This window comes from Heloderma suspectum, chromosome 3, assembly GCF_057233095.1.
Source record: "Heloderma suspectum isolate Gila_16-S chromosome 3, 16-S_ref, whole genome shotgun sequence".
Classification (NCBI taxonomy): Eukaryota; Metazoa; Chordata; class Lepidosauria; order Squamata; family Helodermatidae; genus Heloderma; species Heloderma suspectum.
Window position 1 is genome coordinate 21326710 of NC_139460.1, and position 16818 is coordinate 21343527.

General features: G+C 42.8%; 1 protein-coding gene across 2 annotated transcripts in view; it reads left to right on the plus strand.

Moving 5' to 3' along the window:
* The window catches only part of HEPHL1 (hephaestin like 1), an 87962-nt gene extending 71144 nt beyond the window's left edge, over positions 1-16818 (plus strand). The window contains exons 16-20 of one of the 2 annotated variants that reach the window (XM_084842607.1): positions 1188-1410; positions 3513-3652; positions 5142-5301; positions 9994-10071; positions 10368-16818. In XM_084842607.1, the coding sequence (XP_084698733.1) occupies positions 1188-1410; positions 3513-3652; positions 5142-5301; positions 9994-10071; positions 10368-10570 (804 nt within the window). In that variant the 3' untranslated portion in view covers positions 10571-16818. The remainder of the gene's footprint in view (positions 1-1187; positions 1411-3512; positions 3653-5141; positions 5302-9993; positions 10072-10367) is intronic. The other variant, XM_084842608.1, reaches the window with a different exon arrangement.

Here is a 16818-nt window from a genome sequence, read left to right on the forward strand (position 1 = left end):
TATACACGTTTGATTGGAAGTAAGTCCCATTGTGTTCGGTGGCATTTACTCCAATGGAAGTGTACAAAGGACTGAAGATTTACACAGCAATCCTAAATGAGGGGAGAGGAATGAAGTGACTAGTGATGTTGTGGGTATCTGTTCGGGGTTCAAGGCCTAGCAATTTCTCACTGGTTCAGCCCCCCAGATACCAGTCTGCAGATCCCTGAGCTTGCCCAACTCAGTTCATGTCAAGTCGGGCAAGCGCAGGGATCCTCAATCCCTGAGCTGCAAAACAGTGGCTTGGTCTTTTTCATAAAGAGCTATTTTATGCAAATGGAGGCCCTAAAGCAGCCAATTTACGCAAAAATTACAGGCATAAATGGTCTAATAGGCCATTTATGCCTGTAATCTTGCATAAGTGGGCTGCTTTACAGCAGCCGTTTGCATAAAAAGGCCCTTATGAAAAAGGCCAAGGTCAGTGAGGGATCAGGAGGCCGTGCGCCACTCGCCCATGGACTGCCTGGCAGCTCACTGCACACAGCAAGCAGGGTCAGGCAGCCGGAAGGAATCTGGTGAGCGGGCGGGCTGGGGTGAGTCCATCCATCCCCAGAAGTGGCCAATCGACCATTTCCAAAGCTTGGACATATCACACCAGCCAGGGCCAGATGTGTGTGTGGGGGGGTCTTTTCTGAGCTTTTCAGCCTGGCAAATCTCAATTTCTGGAATTTCCCTTCCATTGAAATCAAGGGCAGATTATTGTGCCCAATCTGGGACCTTTACAGCAGATCCAGAGCTGTCCTTGGCATGCTGTGGTTTGGGGCCTATCACCAGCAGGAACACCAGCAGTGATAGACCTATGCCTGTGTAACTTTCTTCAAGCATACTGGGGGCTGCTAGGGAGGACTCCCCACACACACACACCCAACAAAAAGGCACCTTCACCCCATCCTAATCCCACCTTGAAAAGCTATCCAAGAGCATTAGGATCGGGCCGTTAATAAACAACTGTAATAAATACTCTTCTAAAGCATTGCCACATTGTTTTCTCAGGCATGGCTCTTCGTTATCACAGTTATTTTAGTGGCCTTTTGTTTTTTAAAAAAATTGTTTTTTTAAAATAATTGCAGTAGAAGAATATATATATAATGATCTCTCCTAAAAACAAAACGTTCTCCTGTTTTCCCTTCTCTCTTCTTTAATTCCAGGACATGTACAGTGGTTTGATTGGACCACTTATAATTTGCAGAAAAGGAGTGCTAAATGAGAAGGGTGTAAGGACAGACATTGACCGTGAATTTGCTCTTCTCTTCCTGGTCTTTGATGAAAATGAGTCCTGGTATTTGAATGAAAACATTGAGAAATATCTACAGAAGAATCCTAAAGAATTCAATGGCACTGATGATTTTGTGGAAGGGAACAACATGCATGGTACGTTGTTTAGTATATAGAGTAAGAGGATTACTTTTTAAAATAGTGTTTTGTGAAACATTCAAGTTTGCCATTGTACACTCTCACAATGTACTATTCACAAAGCAAGAGCAAATCTAGACATTCAAAATAATCACGTAATACAGCTTTGTTGGGACTCTACTTTAACACTTTACATTGCGTGCTCAATGCAATTGGGAGACTAAGGAGAGCGGTTCTGGCCTCCACCCTGGTAAGCTAGTTTTCCATGCATGGGAAGCTTTTGTATGGGAAAACATTCAAACAAGGAATATCTGAACAGACTCCACTTTACATTTTATTTCATAATTGTGTTGAAAACAAGAGGAGAGACCTTCACAGCAGATCTTGGAAATAAAGGCTTAGATCCAAAGACATGCAAGTAGAGTTCTACAAGTATGCAAAACGATTTTCTTTCTGCCTCCTTCTTGGACCTACAGGACCTTGTGTGCCTTGAAAAGCTGCTCCTGAGGGTCAAGGGATCCTGTACAATGGCACTGTATGTGGCATGGGACTGTGGGCACTTTATTTATTTATTTATTTATTTCATTTCTATACCGCCCAATAGCCGAAGCTCTCTCTCACTTCTACTTGAGGCTTTTATCACGCATCTTTACCAAGGCTTTGGCTTCCGGATTCTTTGCGGGATTAAGATTGGCCCCTTTACAAGTGCTTTTCTCCATCGTTTTTCTTTCTCTGCCTTTCTATCTGCTTCATTATACAACCACTCGATGGCACTGTGGTATAGCAGAATTGCACAATTACACAAGACTCTCATTCCACCATTTCTAAATAATACCAGACTTTCCTGTTGCCTTAAATTATTTGAGTTGAGTGATAAGCACAAGCTAGCATTAGTCACTAAACAGTCGAAGGTCAAGAAGCCAAGAGTATCAGTCCGAAGCTAAGGAAAATAAAACCAGATATAGGGACACGCTGAAGAATAGTCAGAGTCATTCTGGGTTTGAGAATAATCAGAGCCAGAGACATTTTTCTCCCTCTCTCAAAGTACTGGAACCCGGGGCCATCCTATGAAGCTGATTAGTCAGAGATTCAGGACAGATACAAGGAAGGACTTCTTCACACAGCGTATATTTAAACTATAGAATTCACTATCACAGGATTTAGTGATGGCCACCAATTTGGATGGCTTTAAAAGGGGGTTGGGCAAATTCCTAGAGAAGGCTAACAATGGCTACTAGTCCTGATGGCTATGTGCTACCTCCAGTACCAGAGGCAGTGAGCCTATGTACTCCATTTGCTGGGGAACATGGGTGGGAGGGTGCTGTTGCACTCACGCCCTGCTTGTGCGTTCCCATTCAACAGCTGGTTGGCCACTGTGTGAACAGAATGCTGGGCTAGATGGACCCTTGGTCTGATCCAGCATGGCTCTTCTTATTCTCTTATGTTCAGCAACATTTTCTGCTATGGAGGAGCATCAAGAATTGCTTCCAGCACCTGAACTGAGTTTGAGACTTGTCTTTTATTCAGAGGCTGATTGGTAAGTGAGGCCAGCCAGGTCAAGCTGCAGATGTCTTCTGCCTGCCCATGTGCTGGGCCTCTCCCCAAACACTTTCAGGCTAAGGCATTCTGCATCCTCCTTCATCCCAAACGTAGGCACAACACCTCTTAAGAAACAAACGCAATGATGGTTGCAAAACATGGGAGAGGTCCTGGAGGATGGCAATGTTGTGTAAAGCACCCACAAACTACCATGTGTAAGCAATGACGAGTGCACAATAAAGCTTTGTGTAGAAAGGCTCTGTAACTGGGAGAAGGGAGAAATCAGACTGCCTCTTGCACCAGTGGAAGTGCCTTCCTCTCATGCAACTTCTGGCTCCAAGTTAATCATTCTGGAAAGGACAGACATTTTGAATAATCAGTACCTCTGGGCTGGGGGCCCTGGGGTCTTCCAGATTTTTTGGACTACAACTCCCATCAGTCCCAGGCAACATGGGCAATTTTCAGAGATGATCGGAGTTGTGGTGCAACAACATCTTGAAAGCCACCAGTTCTTCAACCCTGGTTTCAGTGTGCAGTGAAACATTGTGATAAATTTGTTTGTTCCTCTCAATTCTTTGCAGCAATCAATGGAAAGATCTATGGCAATCTCCATGGATTAACCATGAATGAAGGGGAAAACACAAACTGGTACCTGATAGGAATGGGAAATGAAATTGACCTCCATACTGTCCATTTCCATGGAGAGAGCTTTCTCTTCAAGGTTGGTATAAAGTACCATTTGCGTTACAGTTAATGATTTCTGAACAAAGCACTAGCTTTCTGAGAGATACTGAAGTTTCTACAGATGCACCAGATATATACACACACATCTTGAAATAAGTGGGAAATTAGCAGTTTAACATTAGTAATATAATGTAAAACCTTTAGATCAACTGCTAAAATGAGCTGCTTTTTAATAAGCATAATGAACCTGGAATATATCCCATCATCTCAGTCCATCAAGAGAGATACATATGTGGAAGCTGGCTCCTTGAGCAAATCCCTTTGCTGGATTAGAAACGGCATGTGGATGCATATCTTCAGTGTGGATGGGAATGCACATCTTCAACCATTGCTGTGGGCTGATGACAGCAATGGTTGCCTTGAGCTGCTGTATGCAGCTTGGACTGCTATATACTATATAGCTGTGGCGATATCTGGATCAGAACCCATACGTTCAGATAATTCCAGATGGACTCATAAGCCCTATTCAGGTGTTCTGAACCTGAATAGGGCAAATCTGCATTCTTGATTGGGTGGAGAATAGGCTCTCCTCTTCAGACAGTCGCCCTCCACAAGCTGAGGATGACAAACATGACAGAGGACAGGGGCAGAGCTGGAGCGCTCCTGCTCTTCACACATTTTCCCTATTCAGGTTCAGAATATATCTCAGTAGGAGTGTCATTAATTACAAGAAAGTGAAGACTGCAAACTATCATTTAAAAAACGTCATCTGAGGCAGTTCTTAATTCAGGGTTTTTAACTGTTTGAGTGGTACAACTGGTCTTTTTTCCCCCAGAGACAATTAAGCGATTATGGACAAATCCTTTTTCCTTAACAAGTGTTCAGTCTAAATCCACCTCTGGATTTCATGCCAGAGTGTTTTGCCTCAAAGCTGAAAGAAATAATTAGTTTTAAAATCCCTAAGGGGTGGAGGGTTCATCTTCTCAGAGTTCTAAGAAACAAAACAAAACAGAGGGCATGATTCAAAGTTAATTGTTTCAGTGTCCATTACGGGGGAGTTAATAGTGTGGTTCTGTCTCCCGTTGAAATCAGTGAGCCTTAGGCTGGATTGTACCCTCCTCCCAATTCTTTGCAGTAACCTCAGAGGATACCCCCATAAGATGCTGGCACTGATTCTGCATTGTTGCATCTGGGCAGCCAGCCAAAGCCTGTTAGGATGCTGGGTGCTCCTCAGTCATCCAGCCTCCCTTTTGTGCCACGATATACTCTAGTTTTCATCATTTCTATGGTCATCTGATCCAAAGATTCTTGTGTGCAGAAAGGGGTTTGAAACATGCAGCTGCGCCCAAAGATCTGCATATTTGGTCAGCACAGTCTCATTTGAGAGTGGAGAGGTGGCAGAAGTTTGGAATTTCTACAGCACAGAATTCCAGAGCTTCTTGGGAGTACTACTTTTGGCAGCTTGAGATAAGGTTTGACTTCCTAGAAGTGGAAGACCTTGACGATGTTCTCCCATGTTGCTACAGATGGATCATGATCACAGAGGAGATGTGTATGACCTCTTTCCTGGGACCTTTCAGACGGTAGAACTTGTAGCATTTAATCCTGGGACATGGCTTCTACATTGTCACGTCCACGATCACATTCATGCTGGGATGGAAACAACCTATACTATCATCAGATCAGGTAATAAGAACTGGTAAAAGCTGGTTTGCAGCTGGTGTTGGGGTAAACCAGGAGTGCTGGGAACTTGTGGCCCTCTTGATGCTCTTGGCGTTCAATAGGGGTGCACAACCTTTCCAGTCCTGACAGCCTTATCTGGTTGGCTAGCAGGCCAAGGGCCACACATATGGATTTGTCAAAAACAAGTCCTGCCAGACAAATCTGATCTCATTTTTTGATCAAGTAACCTCCCTTGTACACCGTGGGAATGCTGTGGACATCATATACCTCGACTTCAGCAAAGCTTTCGACAAAGTGCCCCATGAGATCCTGATGAGCAAACTAGCTCAAAGTGGGCTAGATGAAACAACGATCCGGTGGATCCACAGTTGGCTACAGAATCGGACTCAAAGAGTGCTTATCAATGGGACCTTCTCAAGCTGGGGAGAGGTAACGAGCAGGGTACCGCAGGTCTCAGTCCTGGGCCCAGTGCTCTTCAACATTTTTATGAATGACTTGGAGGAGGAGGTGCAGGGAATGCTGATCAAATTTGCAGATGACACAAAATTGGGTGGGATAGCTAATACTTTGGAAGACAGAAACAAAACTCAAAGTGATCTGGAGCGCTGGGCAGAAAACAACAGAATGACATGTAATAGGGATAAATGCCAAGTTCTACATCTAGGAAAAAGAAACCAAATGCAGTTACAAGATGGGGGATACGTGGCTCAACAACACTACAAGTGAGAAGGATCTTGGAATTGTTGTCGATCACAAGCTGAATATGAGCCAACAATGTGATGTGGCTGCCAAAAAGGCAAATGCTCTTTTGGGCTGCATTAATAGAAGCATAGCTTCCAAATCACATGAAGTACTAGTTCCCCTCTACTCAGCACTGGTTAGGCCTCATCTGGAGTACTGTGTCCAGTTCTGGGCACCACACTTTAAGAAGGATGCAGACAAACTGGAGAGGGTTCAGAGGAGGGCAACAAAGATGATCAGGGGACTGGAAACAAAGCCCTATGAAGAGAGACTGAAAGAACTGGGCATGTTTAGCCTTGAGAAGAGAAGACTGAGGGGAGATATGATAGCACTCTTCAAGTACTTGAAAGGTTGTCACAGAGAAGGCCAGGATCTCTTCTTGATCATCCCAGAGTGCAGGACATGGAATAATGTGCTCAAGTTAAAGGAAGCCAGATTCCGGCTGAACATCAGGAAAAACTTCCTGTAAGAGCAATACGACAATGGAACCAATTACCTGGGGAGGTGGTGGGCTCTCCCACACTGGAGGCCTTCAAGATGAGGCTGGACTGCCATTTGTCAGGGATGCTCTGACTTGGATTCCTGCATTGAGCAGGGGGTTGGACTCGATGGCCTTGTAGGCCCCTTCCAACCCTACTATTCTATGATTCTGTATGCACACGTACACACACACAAGGGATGGGCCACTTCGGGGTTGCTTTCTCACCACCATTAACAGCAGTAAATTTTTGTGAACTGCCCAGAGAGCTTTGACTACTGGGCAGTATAGAAATATAATAAAATAAAGTGATGATATGCTGCTCGGGACTACAGTGCCTAATGGAATGCCTCTCCTGGCATGAACCTACCTGTACACTACGGTCATCATCTAAGCCCCTCCTCCAGGTTCTTCCTCCAAAGGCAACAAGGGAAAGGACCTTCTCAGTGGTACCCCCCCCCAAATTCTGGAATGATCTCCCCAATGAGACCCACCTGGTACCAACATTGTTATCTTTTCAGTGCCAGGTTAAGACCTTCCTCTTCCCTCAGGCATTTGACAGCATATGATGAGGTTTTAATCGGGTCCTGGATTTTTCTAACTGTTGGTTGTTTAAAATTGTGTGATATATGCATGTCTCTGTGTGTGCTGTCTGTTTATATGTAAATGGTTTTTATAATGTATTTTAAAGGTTTTAATTTTTGTAAACTGCCCGAAGAGCTTTGGGTTTTGGGTGGAACAGAGATGTAATAAATGAAATTAAATTATCCTGGCTGCTTTCGGGTTGCTGCAGGAGGCTTAGCCTGCCCCCCTCCACAATCCTGATTAGGATCACTGTTCCAGTGTTGCATATAGCATCGCGGTAACAGTGGTGTTTTCCCTGCAGCTCAGTTGATCAGCTGAGCTGCAGGGGAAAATGGGCAGGGCTTCTGCAGGCTGCACAAGGAATGGCAAAGGGCTACATGCAGGCTTTAGGCTGTACACCACTGGCCTACAACTCCCATAGTCCCTGAACATTGCCCATGTTGGCTGTGGCAACTTGTGGAGGACTACAGGTTTCCCACCCTGGGGTAAAGTCTGACCAAGGCCAGTTCCAGAGGCATGAGCCCAGAGCACCCCTTGTTTCCAAATCAGTCTGGATTCCAAATTCTACTCACAGTAGAAAAATACATCCAAAATTTATTTATTTATTTATTATTTGTTTGTTTGTTTATTTCATTTCTATACCGCCCAATAGCCGAAGCTCTCTGGGCAGTTCACAAAAATTAAAACCAAACAGCACACAATAAAACAATTTAAAATATATAGAACATTAAAACCACAATATAACAATACAACCACAATAAAACCTAGCAGCAGTGCAGGAGTTTAAAATACAGATTTAAAACAGCAAAGCTAAAAGTTTAGAAAGCTAAAATGCTAAAATGCCTGGGAAAATAAAAAGGTCTTCACCTGGCGCTGAAAGGAATACAATGTAGGTGCCAGGCGAACCTCACTAGGGAGCTCATTCCAGAGCTGGAATGAGCCACAGCAGAAAAAGCCCTCCTCCTAGGAAATTCTGTCTCCCTGCCTCAAAACAGGCAGTGTTTAAAAGCTATGAGTGAAGAATTGAAGGTTAAAATGCCTTTGTTCAAAATTGCATATATTTATTCCTCTCTTACTATTTTTCCATCTCAATTAATTTTATCAAAGCCAATTTCAATGTTAATATTCCAATTAAAAATATCAGCTCTTTGTACTTAATTGATGACCAAGCCAAGGTAGTATTTTGTAACTTTCTTTATACTGTCAAGTTTTACTGGGCGCCAACAAAGCGGGTGCCTGTTATCAGCAAAGATTATGAGTTCGTGGTAGTTTTAATGTCAGTTCTTCTTTGCCATTTATTAGCTAGGCTTCCTGGCTGAGTAAGGCCTCATAAAGCTGTCCAGCCTTACATCTCATGCCAAAAGATGAAAACAGCTTAACGGCGCTCGGTTGCTCAGACTGGAAGATACAGTCATGATCTACATTGTGAACCAAAGTCTGAACATTTTAGCTTAGAGAAATTCAGACTTTCAGACTTACCCTTTCCCCATCATCGCTTAGGTCCAACAACAGGACCTGACTTAATGCTCCAAGTATAAACTACTTTCAAGAGTTCCTTGCCCATTCACTGGGATTACTCATGACATAATATATTTCATGTAGGAAAAGAGACAGAACTGGAGCCTAAGTGAATAATTAAGACCACACAGATGAAAAACAGTGGGTCAGTGCATGTTGTCAGAGGGCTAAGAAATCTTCATTTAGACCATTATCCTGCAAGCCACGGAACGTGACCTGGGAGCCAGAATCAGTTGAGATTCTCCTTTCCTCATGCATCCCTTCATTAAATTAAAGTACAAGTTTGTAAACCTCATGGCTGTATCGGCACGTCATGGGGATCTGGTCTAATCTACAGCATCTACCTCCCTAATATGTCCAGTTCCTCATTCGCATATTGCAATACATCCAGCTATCTCTGCTAACTCAGGGAACATCTTCTATGTGAGTGTCCCTCATGGTACTTTGCTGGAAGTACCATCTTATGCTGATGCTAGTAGATTAGCTTCCACAGGAAGCAGAGCCTTTTCTGCAGTGACTTCAGAATTCTGGAATGCCCTCCCATGGAGATGTTCATTTTTTCTCCTCTCTGTCATCTTCCTAGAAGCAAGTGAAGCTTTTTTTTTTTTTTACCATGCTTTTAGGAGCTAAGCTCTTTTAGAAGTTTTCTTCAGCTGTGCTGTTTCATTTGTTGAATATTACTTTATTGTTCTTAGCTTAATAATTGTTTTTATGCTGGTTTTTTAATATTTTAAACTGTTTTGGAAGTACATGGAGAAAAGTGGTCTAGAAATACTGTAAACAAATGAATGCTGAATGGCTGTGTACACAACTTGGATTTATTATTTTCTTGGTACAATGTGACTTCTGTTCATTGCCATGAAATTATACAAAGCATGTTCAACTGCAAGCTAAACTGTTTTTAAATCAAGGTAGAAACGGGTTGCATTTAAAGCTACTCTTGGGAAGGGTACTCTTCAGAGAGCTAGACTGATTGAGAGTGCATGTTTAGACAGAAATAAGTCTCCCAACTCCCAGCCTACCCCAGCCAACCATATTGTCTGTGGCATGCTGGGAGTTGTAGGGTTTTTTCCCCCTTGTCTGAACATGCATATAATTGTGCCCTAAATGTGGATTTCTACTAAAGACACTATCAGTGCAATCCTATTCATGTCTTCTCAGAAGTAAATCTTCTGGTTTTCAGTGCAGCTTACTCTCAGGTAAGTGTGTATACCTTACCTGGGAGTAAGCTTCACTGAAAACCAGAAGACTTACTTCTGCGTAAACATGTATAGGATTGCCTTGTTAGAAAACAACAATACACTTGGCAGAGCAAAATGCTAAAATTGTACTTATTAATAAGACCCAATTTTTCTTTCCTTTTTTTTACTCAGATGGTTTAGGACATGTGGCCATAACCACAGTATATGATGCATTTACTGATAACGCCAAGACTGGAAAAGGTATAAAAGGTATGACTTTGGGGCCATTCACACATTACATGGAGCAAACCCAGGTTTGCCACTGAAACTGCATTCAACAGGCCTGGTATGACACCCCGTTTAGTGAATGTGTATGACACACATTTGCAATTACAAGTTTGTTCCCACTTCTTGTTCATAATTTGTTTATCCAAGTGTACATTTAAAACTTATTAGGTGGACAACTTTTTAAAAAATGTGTGAATTGCCTCTCACTGTTTCTGACGTAGATTCCAAACAATTAGGGATGTGATACATTTCTCACAAATGCCTCTTTCTTTCAACAGGTAATGGTAGAGCAGGAGTAGAATTCTTGGGGGAAACTCTGGGCCTGGAAGAAGCAAGCTCAGCCCTCAAAGCTCTTTTTCTCACTGGACTTGTGCTTTTGGCAGCTGTCTTGATCCTTATGCTCGTTATTGTTTGTCAGAAAAAAAGAGGCTATTATAGCTCCATCAATCACAAATCTAATCTTTCAATGGAGCCCCTCTAAGCTGACTGCACAAAGGAATGTTGGTATACCTTGAGGTGAGACCAAAAACAAACAAGCATGTTATATTTACAGACAGACTACAACTGTTGCTACGATGAAATACATCTGAGGAGGATTATTGTTGGGAAAAAACTAGAGCTGTTGGCTTAATTGATTCCAACTTGGGGAACACCCACCCCCAATGCATTTATTTTAAACCAGGCCCCCCAAAATCTAGGGCCCAAAATAGATCTGAATTGGGTCCTGTGAAGATCTATACTCAATCCAGAAGCCAGATTAATTTTGGGGCAACAGCGAACATGTGACAAGTGAATTCCTTGGAGAAAGGATAGAATGATTTGAAACTATAATATCATGAGCATGATCTGGACTTCTCTCACCTCAAGAAAATCATTGTAAGTTTTCCTCAGGTATTAAATATGGATGTACTGACTTCCATAGTTACTTCAGACTAAATAAGAATAAATTGATAGACATTTCCTCTCCCCCCTCATTAATTTATTGTATGACATGAGAGGTAGACATTCAGTGTGTGGTAGAGTGTGGCACATGGGCCAGGAAGACTCCCTATTTTGTCGTAAAACTCACTGGATGGCCTTGGGCAATTTGCTCTCCCAGATGTTTACCTCACAGCACTGTTGTGGGGATAAAATAGGATAACCTCATGTATAATGTCCTGACTTCCTCAGAAGGGCAGGACAGAAATGTGACAAATGAAGGAATTGTGTGGTGGATTTACTGCTTAGTATAACTTCTTGCCCTTATCAACCCTTTTAATCTAATTTGGTCTACTAAACCAGGGGTGGGCAACTTGTGGCCGGCCCTCCAGATTTTGGGGGGCCTACAACTCCCATCAGCCCTAGTTAGCATAGCCAATGTTGAGGGATCATGGGAGCTGTAGGCCAAAACATCTGGAGGGTCACAACTTGCCCATCCCTGACTAAAACAATGGGTTGGCTCAAATGCAGTAACAAATCATGGCTCGTTGTTATAAGAATGAGCCTTCATAAGCTTTTGCTTCAAATGTGCCTCCTCCCCTCTTGTCTCTTTTGTGAAAGTGAGAAAGAGATTGAAAGCTTCCACTTTTGAACTAATTAGGGTTCCCTTGGGAAACTGTGGCTTGTTCTAACAGTGGTTAGTTAACAAAACAGGATTTTAATCCACAGTATGATCCTGGTTTGTTTGAACTAACCACAGTTAGAATAAACTGCAGATCTGTGAGTTTCAATGTAACAGGAAACCATGGTTAGTTCAAAAGTGAAAGCAGATGTTTTCAATATCCTTCTCAGATTTGCCAAGGAGGGGGAGCTTGAGAACTTGAGGGTTATGCAAGCTCATTGTCACAACAAACATCTGTGGTCTGTTATTACATCTGAATTGGGCCAATGTTGTCTTGATTTTTGTAGAAGGTATCAGAGTAACAGGACCATCATGAGCAGTGATATTATGGCTACTATACTGGAGACAGGCAATAGTAGTTTGAATGATGAAGGTTGTATAAGAGTAGCATTGTTGTCTTTCATGTATGCACTCAGCCCAATATTACCTGTCGTAAACAAGTTTTGACAGTTTGGGGTAGAGCACCAAAATCCTGTTTGACCAGAGATGGTACTAGGGTAAACAAAATCAATGTGCTTACCTAAAGGAGCCATGCCTTTTGCCCCTTTTAGAAACTACTATATGTCAGAAGCTGGTTTAAAATCTAAAAGAATCACTTTAGCTGCTGCATTTTGCATGCTTTAGCACGACAAGAAGAGGCAAAATTGTTCAATTCTGTCTTGGTTCCCTTGGAAACCTGTTGGAAAACCCTGTGAAGTATATTATCCAGACTTGTATATTTTCTTCCAGTTTGTTGTAAATCAAAAGAGCTGTTTCACTGTTAAAAATATAAACATTGTAAAGAATTATTGTTTACTGTTCACTTTTTACAGGGTTTTGTATTAATCTATAGGCTGCTGAAATGTGCAACATATTTTCAAAACATTGCATATCACAATATATACAATGTTCCTAGGCCTTTGGTTACTTCAGACACATTTCTGCTGATACACTCCAGACACAGTTAAGTACTTTTAAATCTCATGGATTTCAGTGGTAGATTAAAGTATGTGTTTAACTTCCTCTGTTGAAAAAAGCCATGCTTCGTTTGCATCACTTGCCCTGACTGCACCTGTAGTTTTCTCACCTACTGCTATGTTGATCCCAAAAGGTGAGCTTTTGTTGGTTTGGGAGTATGCAAGTTCTCTGTTTACACAGAATTCTTTATCAGACAGAATGGAAAAGAATCCAGTTCCTCTGCACAAGCACAGAAGGGTTATTTTCTTATTACTATAAGATTATGATATTAAGTTTCATGATTATATTTGGTAGGCAGTTGCCTAATCACGAAACATTTAGCATATTCCGTCACATAAATCACAACATTAAAACACCAGGGATTGTTGGCTGAAGAATGTGGTTTATTTTGGTTTTAAACAAGATTCAGATAGCCCCATGTTCTGTGGAAAGTGTGTCTGTAGATGTCTGTGATGGTTGCTGATTATTTACTTCTAGCTACACCCTTCATATGCCATCAAATACCACTAGACAGCCCCCCGACATTCAGAAGTAGCTTTTGGTACATGTGTGAAGGGCCACGATAGGAAGGGGATCCAGAAAAGCTAATTTGGATCAGTTTGACCCTTTGGACCCTGACCTTTTTAATGTGCTAAATGTATTGCCTTCAACATAAAAGACAGAATTAAGTGCTTAAAGGTGCAATCCGACATGAAGCAGGGCATACCCTTGATTTGTTTTTTGCTCCAAGTTGTGAGATGGGGAGTCTGAAGATTCAGGGGGGGGGTCCATGTAACCCCATTGTCACAGTCAGACCACTTCCCCGTGAGATTTGAACTCACGGTGCTACTACCCTCCTGCAGGGGTGGGGAACGCATTCAGATGGTCCAACTCAGGAGACTAATGGAATCCAATGGATTTCAGAATGCTCTCAGAGATTTTCCAGTGGAGAGACTGGTGATCTAGCCAAGGCCCTAGTCTCACTGCAGAACAGTGAAATGTGGAGAGCGATCGACTTGATTGCACCTGAGTGCAATCTCCAGCGCTGCAAAGCCCACTCCACTCCTTGCTATACTGAGGAGCTGTGATCAATGAAACAGGCTGGATGTCAGCTATAGTGCAAATGTCATAAAATTTGAAGCGAAGATGACCGAGCATGCTCTAGAGCACATAACCGTGCCTATTGCATGGCAATACAGACAGGAAAGAAGGCTGTAGTTTTCTCACCTACTGCTGTCTCCATTGTGTCCTCAAGTAGCCATCCAGCACAGCTCTTCCAGGTGGTCTGGGAGCTATTAACACCCCCTCCAGTGAATGGGGCCCTGGTCCCCTCAAGGACCCGCTGTGACCTTTCTGCATCACACTTTGAGGACAAAATCAATTGTCTCCAAGTGCAGTTCCAGCTGAGGTGTCTAATGCCACCATCTGCCTGATTTTGTGGGATCAGTTCCAGTTGCTGCGGCCTGATGATGTGGACAAGGTGCTTGCAGCAATGCGACCAACCATGTGCCCTCTCGATCCCTGCCCTTCCTGACTAATCAAAGCTACCTGAGGGTGTAGGACTGGGTGGGTCCAAGGAGTGATAAATGCTTCCCTTTGGGAAGGGGTGGCCCCTGCTGTCCTTAAGGAGGCAGTAGTGCAACCACTCCTGAAGAAGCCCACTTTGGACCCAATGGTACCAAACAACTGCCTCCCAATCACAAATACCCCTTTTCTAGGGAAGGTATTTGAGAGGGTTGTGGCAGAGCAACTGCAGGTACTTTTGAAGGATACTGATTATCTAGACCCGTCGGCTTTTGATACCCTAAGATCATCCTCAGTGGTCCTTCTCCATGACCCCCTGCCAAAGGAAGTAAGGCAGGTGGCTACTAGAAAGAGGGCCTTTTCTGCTGTGGCACCCCAGCTGTGGAATGAGCTCCCTAGCGAGTCTCACCTGGCATCTTATGTTGTACTCCTTCCGGTGCCAGGTGAAGACCTTTTATTCTCCCGGTATTTTAGCATTTTAGCTTCCTAGTCTTTTAGCTTTGGTGTTTTAAATCTGTATTTTAAATCTCTGCATAGCTGATAGGTTTTATTCTGGTTGTATTGTTATATTGTGGTTTTAATATTTTCATATTTTATATTGTTTTATCCTGTGCTTTTTGATTTTAATTTTTGTGAACTGCCTAGAGAGCTTCAGCTATTGGGCAGTACAGAAATAAATACATACATACATACATACATACCATCAATCATGGTATCCTCCTGGATTGACTCCATGGGATTGGTGTTGGGGGCACTGTGTTACAGTGGTTCCAGTCCTACCCATGGGGCCGATCTCAGAGAGTAACATTGGGTGACTCATTCCTCAGCCCCGTGATAATTGAGCTATGGGGGGGCAGAGGGTACCATCTTGTCCCCAATGTTGTTTAACATCTATAAGAAGCTGTTGAGGGTGGTCATTGGATTGGATTTGGAGCCAATTTCCATCAGTATACTGATGACACACAGCACCATCATCTATGACATCTGAATCAGGAGAGGCTATGCAAGTCCTGGACCAGTGCTTAGACTCAGTAATGGGCTGGATGAGGGCCAATAAACTGAAACTAAATGCTGGCAAGACAGAAGCCCTGTGGGTGAGTGATTCTTGAGTCCAGGAGACAGACTCATTGCCTGTTCTGGATGGGCTTGCACTCCCTCTGAAAGATTAGGTTCATGGTTTGGGGACTCCCACATCCATCGCTGTTGCTGGAGGCCCAAGTGGCCACGGTAGCTCAGAGTGCCTTTTACTAGCTTCGGCTGGTTCACCAGCTATGGCCTCTCCTAGACAGGGATATCTTGGCCAAGGTGGTACAGGCATTAGTAAGCTCAAGACTGGATTAGTGCAATGCGCTCTATGTGGAGCTGCCCATAAGGCTGTTCCGTGAAGCTGGAGCTAGGGCAGAATGCAGCAGCTCAGCTGTTGTCAGGAACTGCTCCTTTTCAGCATGCAACTCCTTTATTTAGGCAACTGCACTGGCTGTCTATTCACTACCGGGCCAGGTTTAAGGTTCTAGTACTAGCGTACAAAGCCCAAAACAACTTGGGACCAGGATACCTGAGAGAGCACCTTCTCCCTTACCAACTTGCGTGGTCACTGAGGTAACTGGAGGTTCCACATGGACCTATAGCCCGACTGGAGTCCACCAGGAGAAGAGCCTTCAGTGTGGTGGCCCCCTTCCTTTGGAGGTAAGGCAGGTGCCAATGTTGTGTTGCTTCTGGTGCCTCCTGAAAACACTGTTATTTCAGGAAGCCTTCCTTGAATGAATGACTGCAGTTTTACCAGAATTTGGTTTTATCAGACCTTTGTTTCTTTTTAAAAATAGTAATTATTTTAGCATGGTGTTTTTATTGTTTTATCCTATTTGCTGTTCACCATTCCAAAATCTTTTGGCTGTGGAGCAGTATACAAATATTGTAAATAAATAAATATTTTTTTTAAAAAAATCCTATGTATGTTTAGACAGAAAAAAAAGGCCTACAACTCCCAGCATGCCCCAGGCAGCATGGCTGGCTGAGGAATGCTGGGAGTTGTGGGACTTTTTTTCTGTCTAAACTTGCTTAGGATTGCGCCTTAGGTGTCCCTGTCTTTTCACTGAATTACGGCCATGATATTTAGACCATTGTTTTTAATAATTTAAATATATAGCCTAACTCTGCATATAGCTAAACATTAGCTTACATTTCCATTCCATCTGATTTAAGATATTGCTGTAACTGGAAAAACTTGCATACTTTTTCACTAACAAACTGATTCAACACAATGGGTTAGATTCATACTTAGTCTTACTTAAGAGTGGACTTGTTTTAAACAGTGGGTTTACTTTAAATACTCTATAGATTTCAGTGGGTCTGCTCTAAATATGACTGAGTCTGGATCCAACCCAAAATCACCAATGTGGGTGTGGTATGGCTACAGGACTGAAATGAAAGTAACAAATAGCAATTGTAACCATAAACACTTTAAATCACAATTATTGTAAGACTGGTTTCATAATTCAGTAACATTCAAAGCAGTGTGGGTTCCAAACACAGGTTCTTTCCCTCTGTTAACCACTAAATCTCAAATTTTCAATAGTATCAAATTATGGGTGTGTATATATTACCTGTATGCTGTAAGTACAGCTAGTAACCACTAAACAGCATCAATAAAGTTGCATAAGTTAAACGTT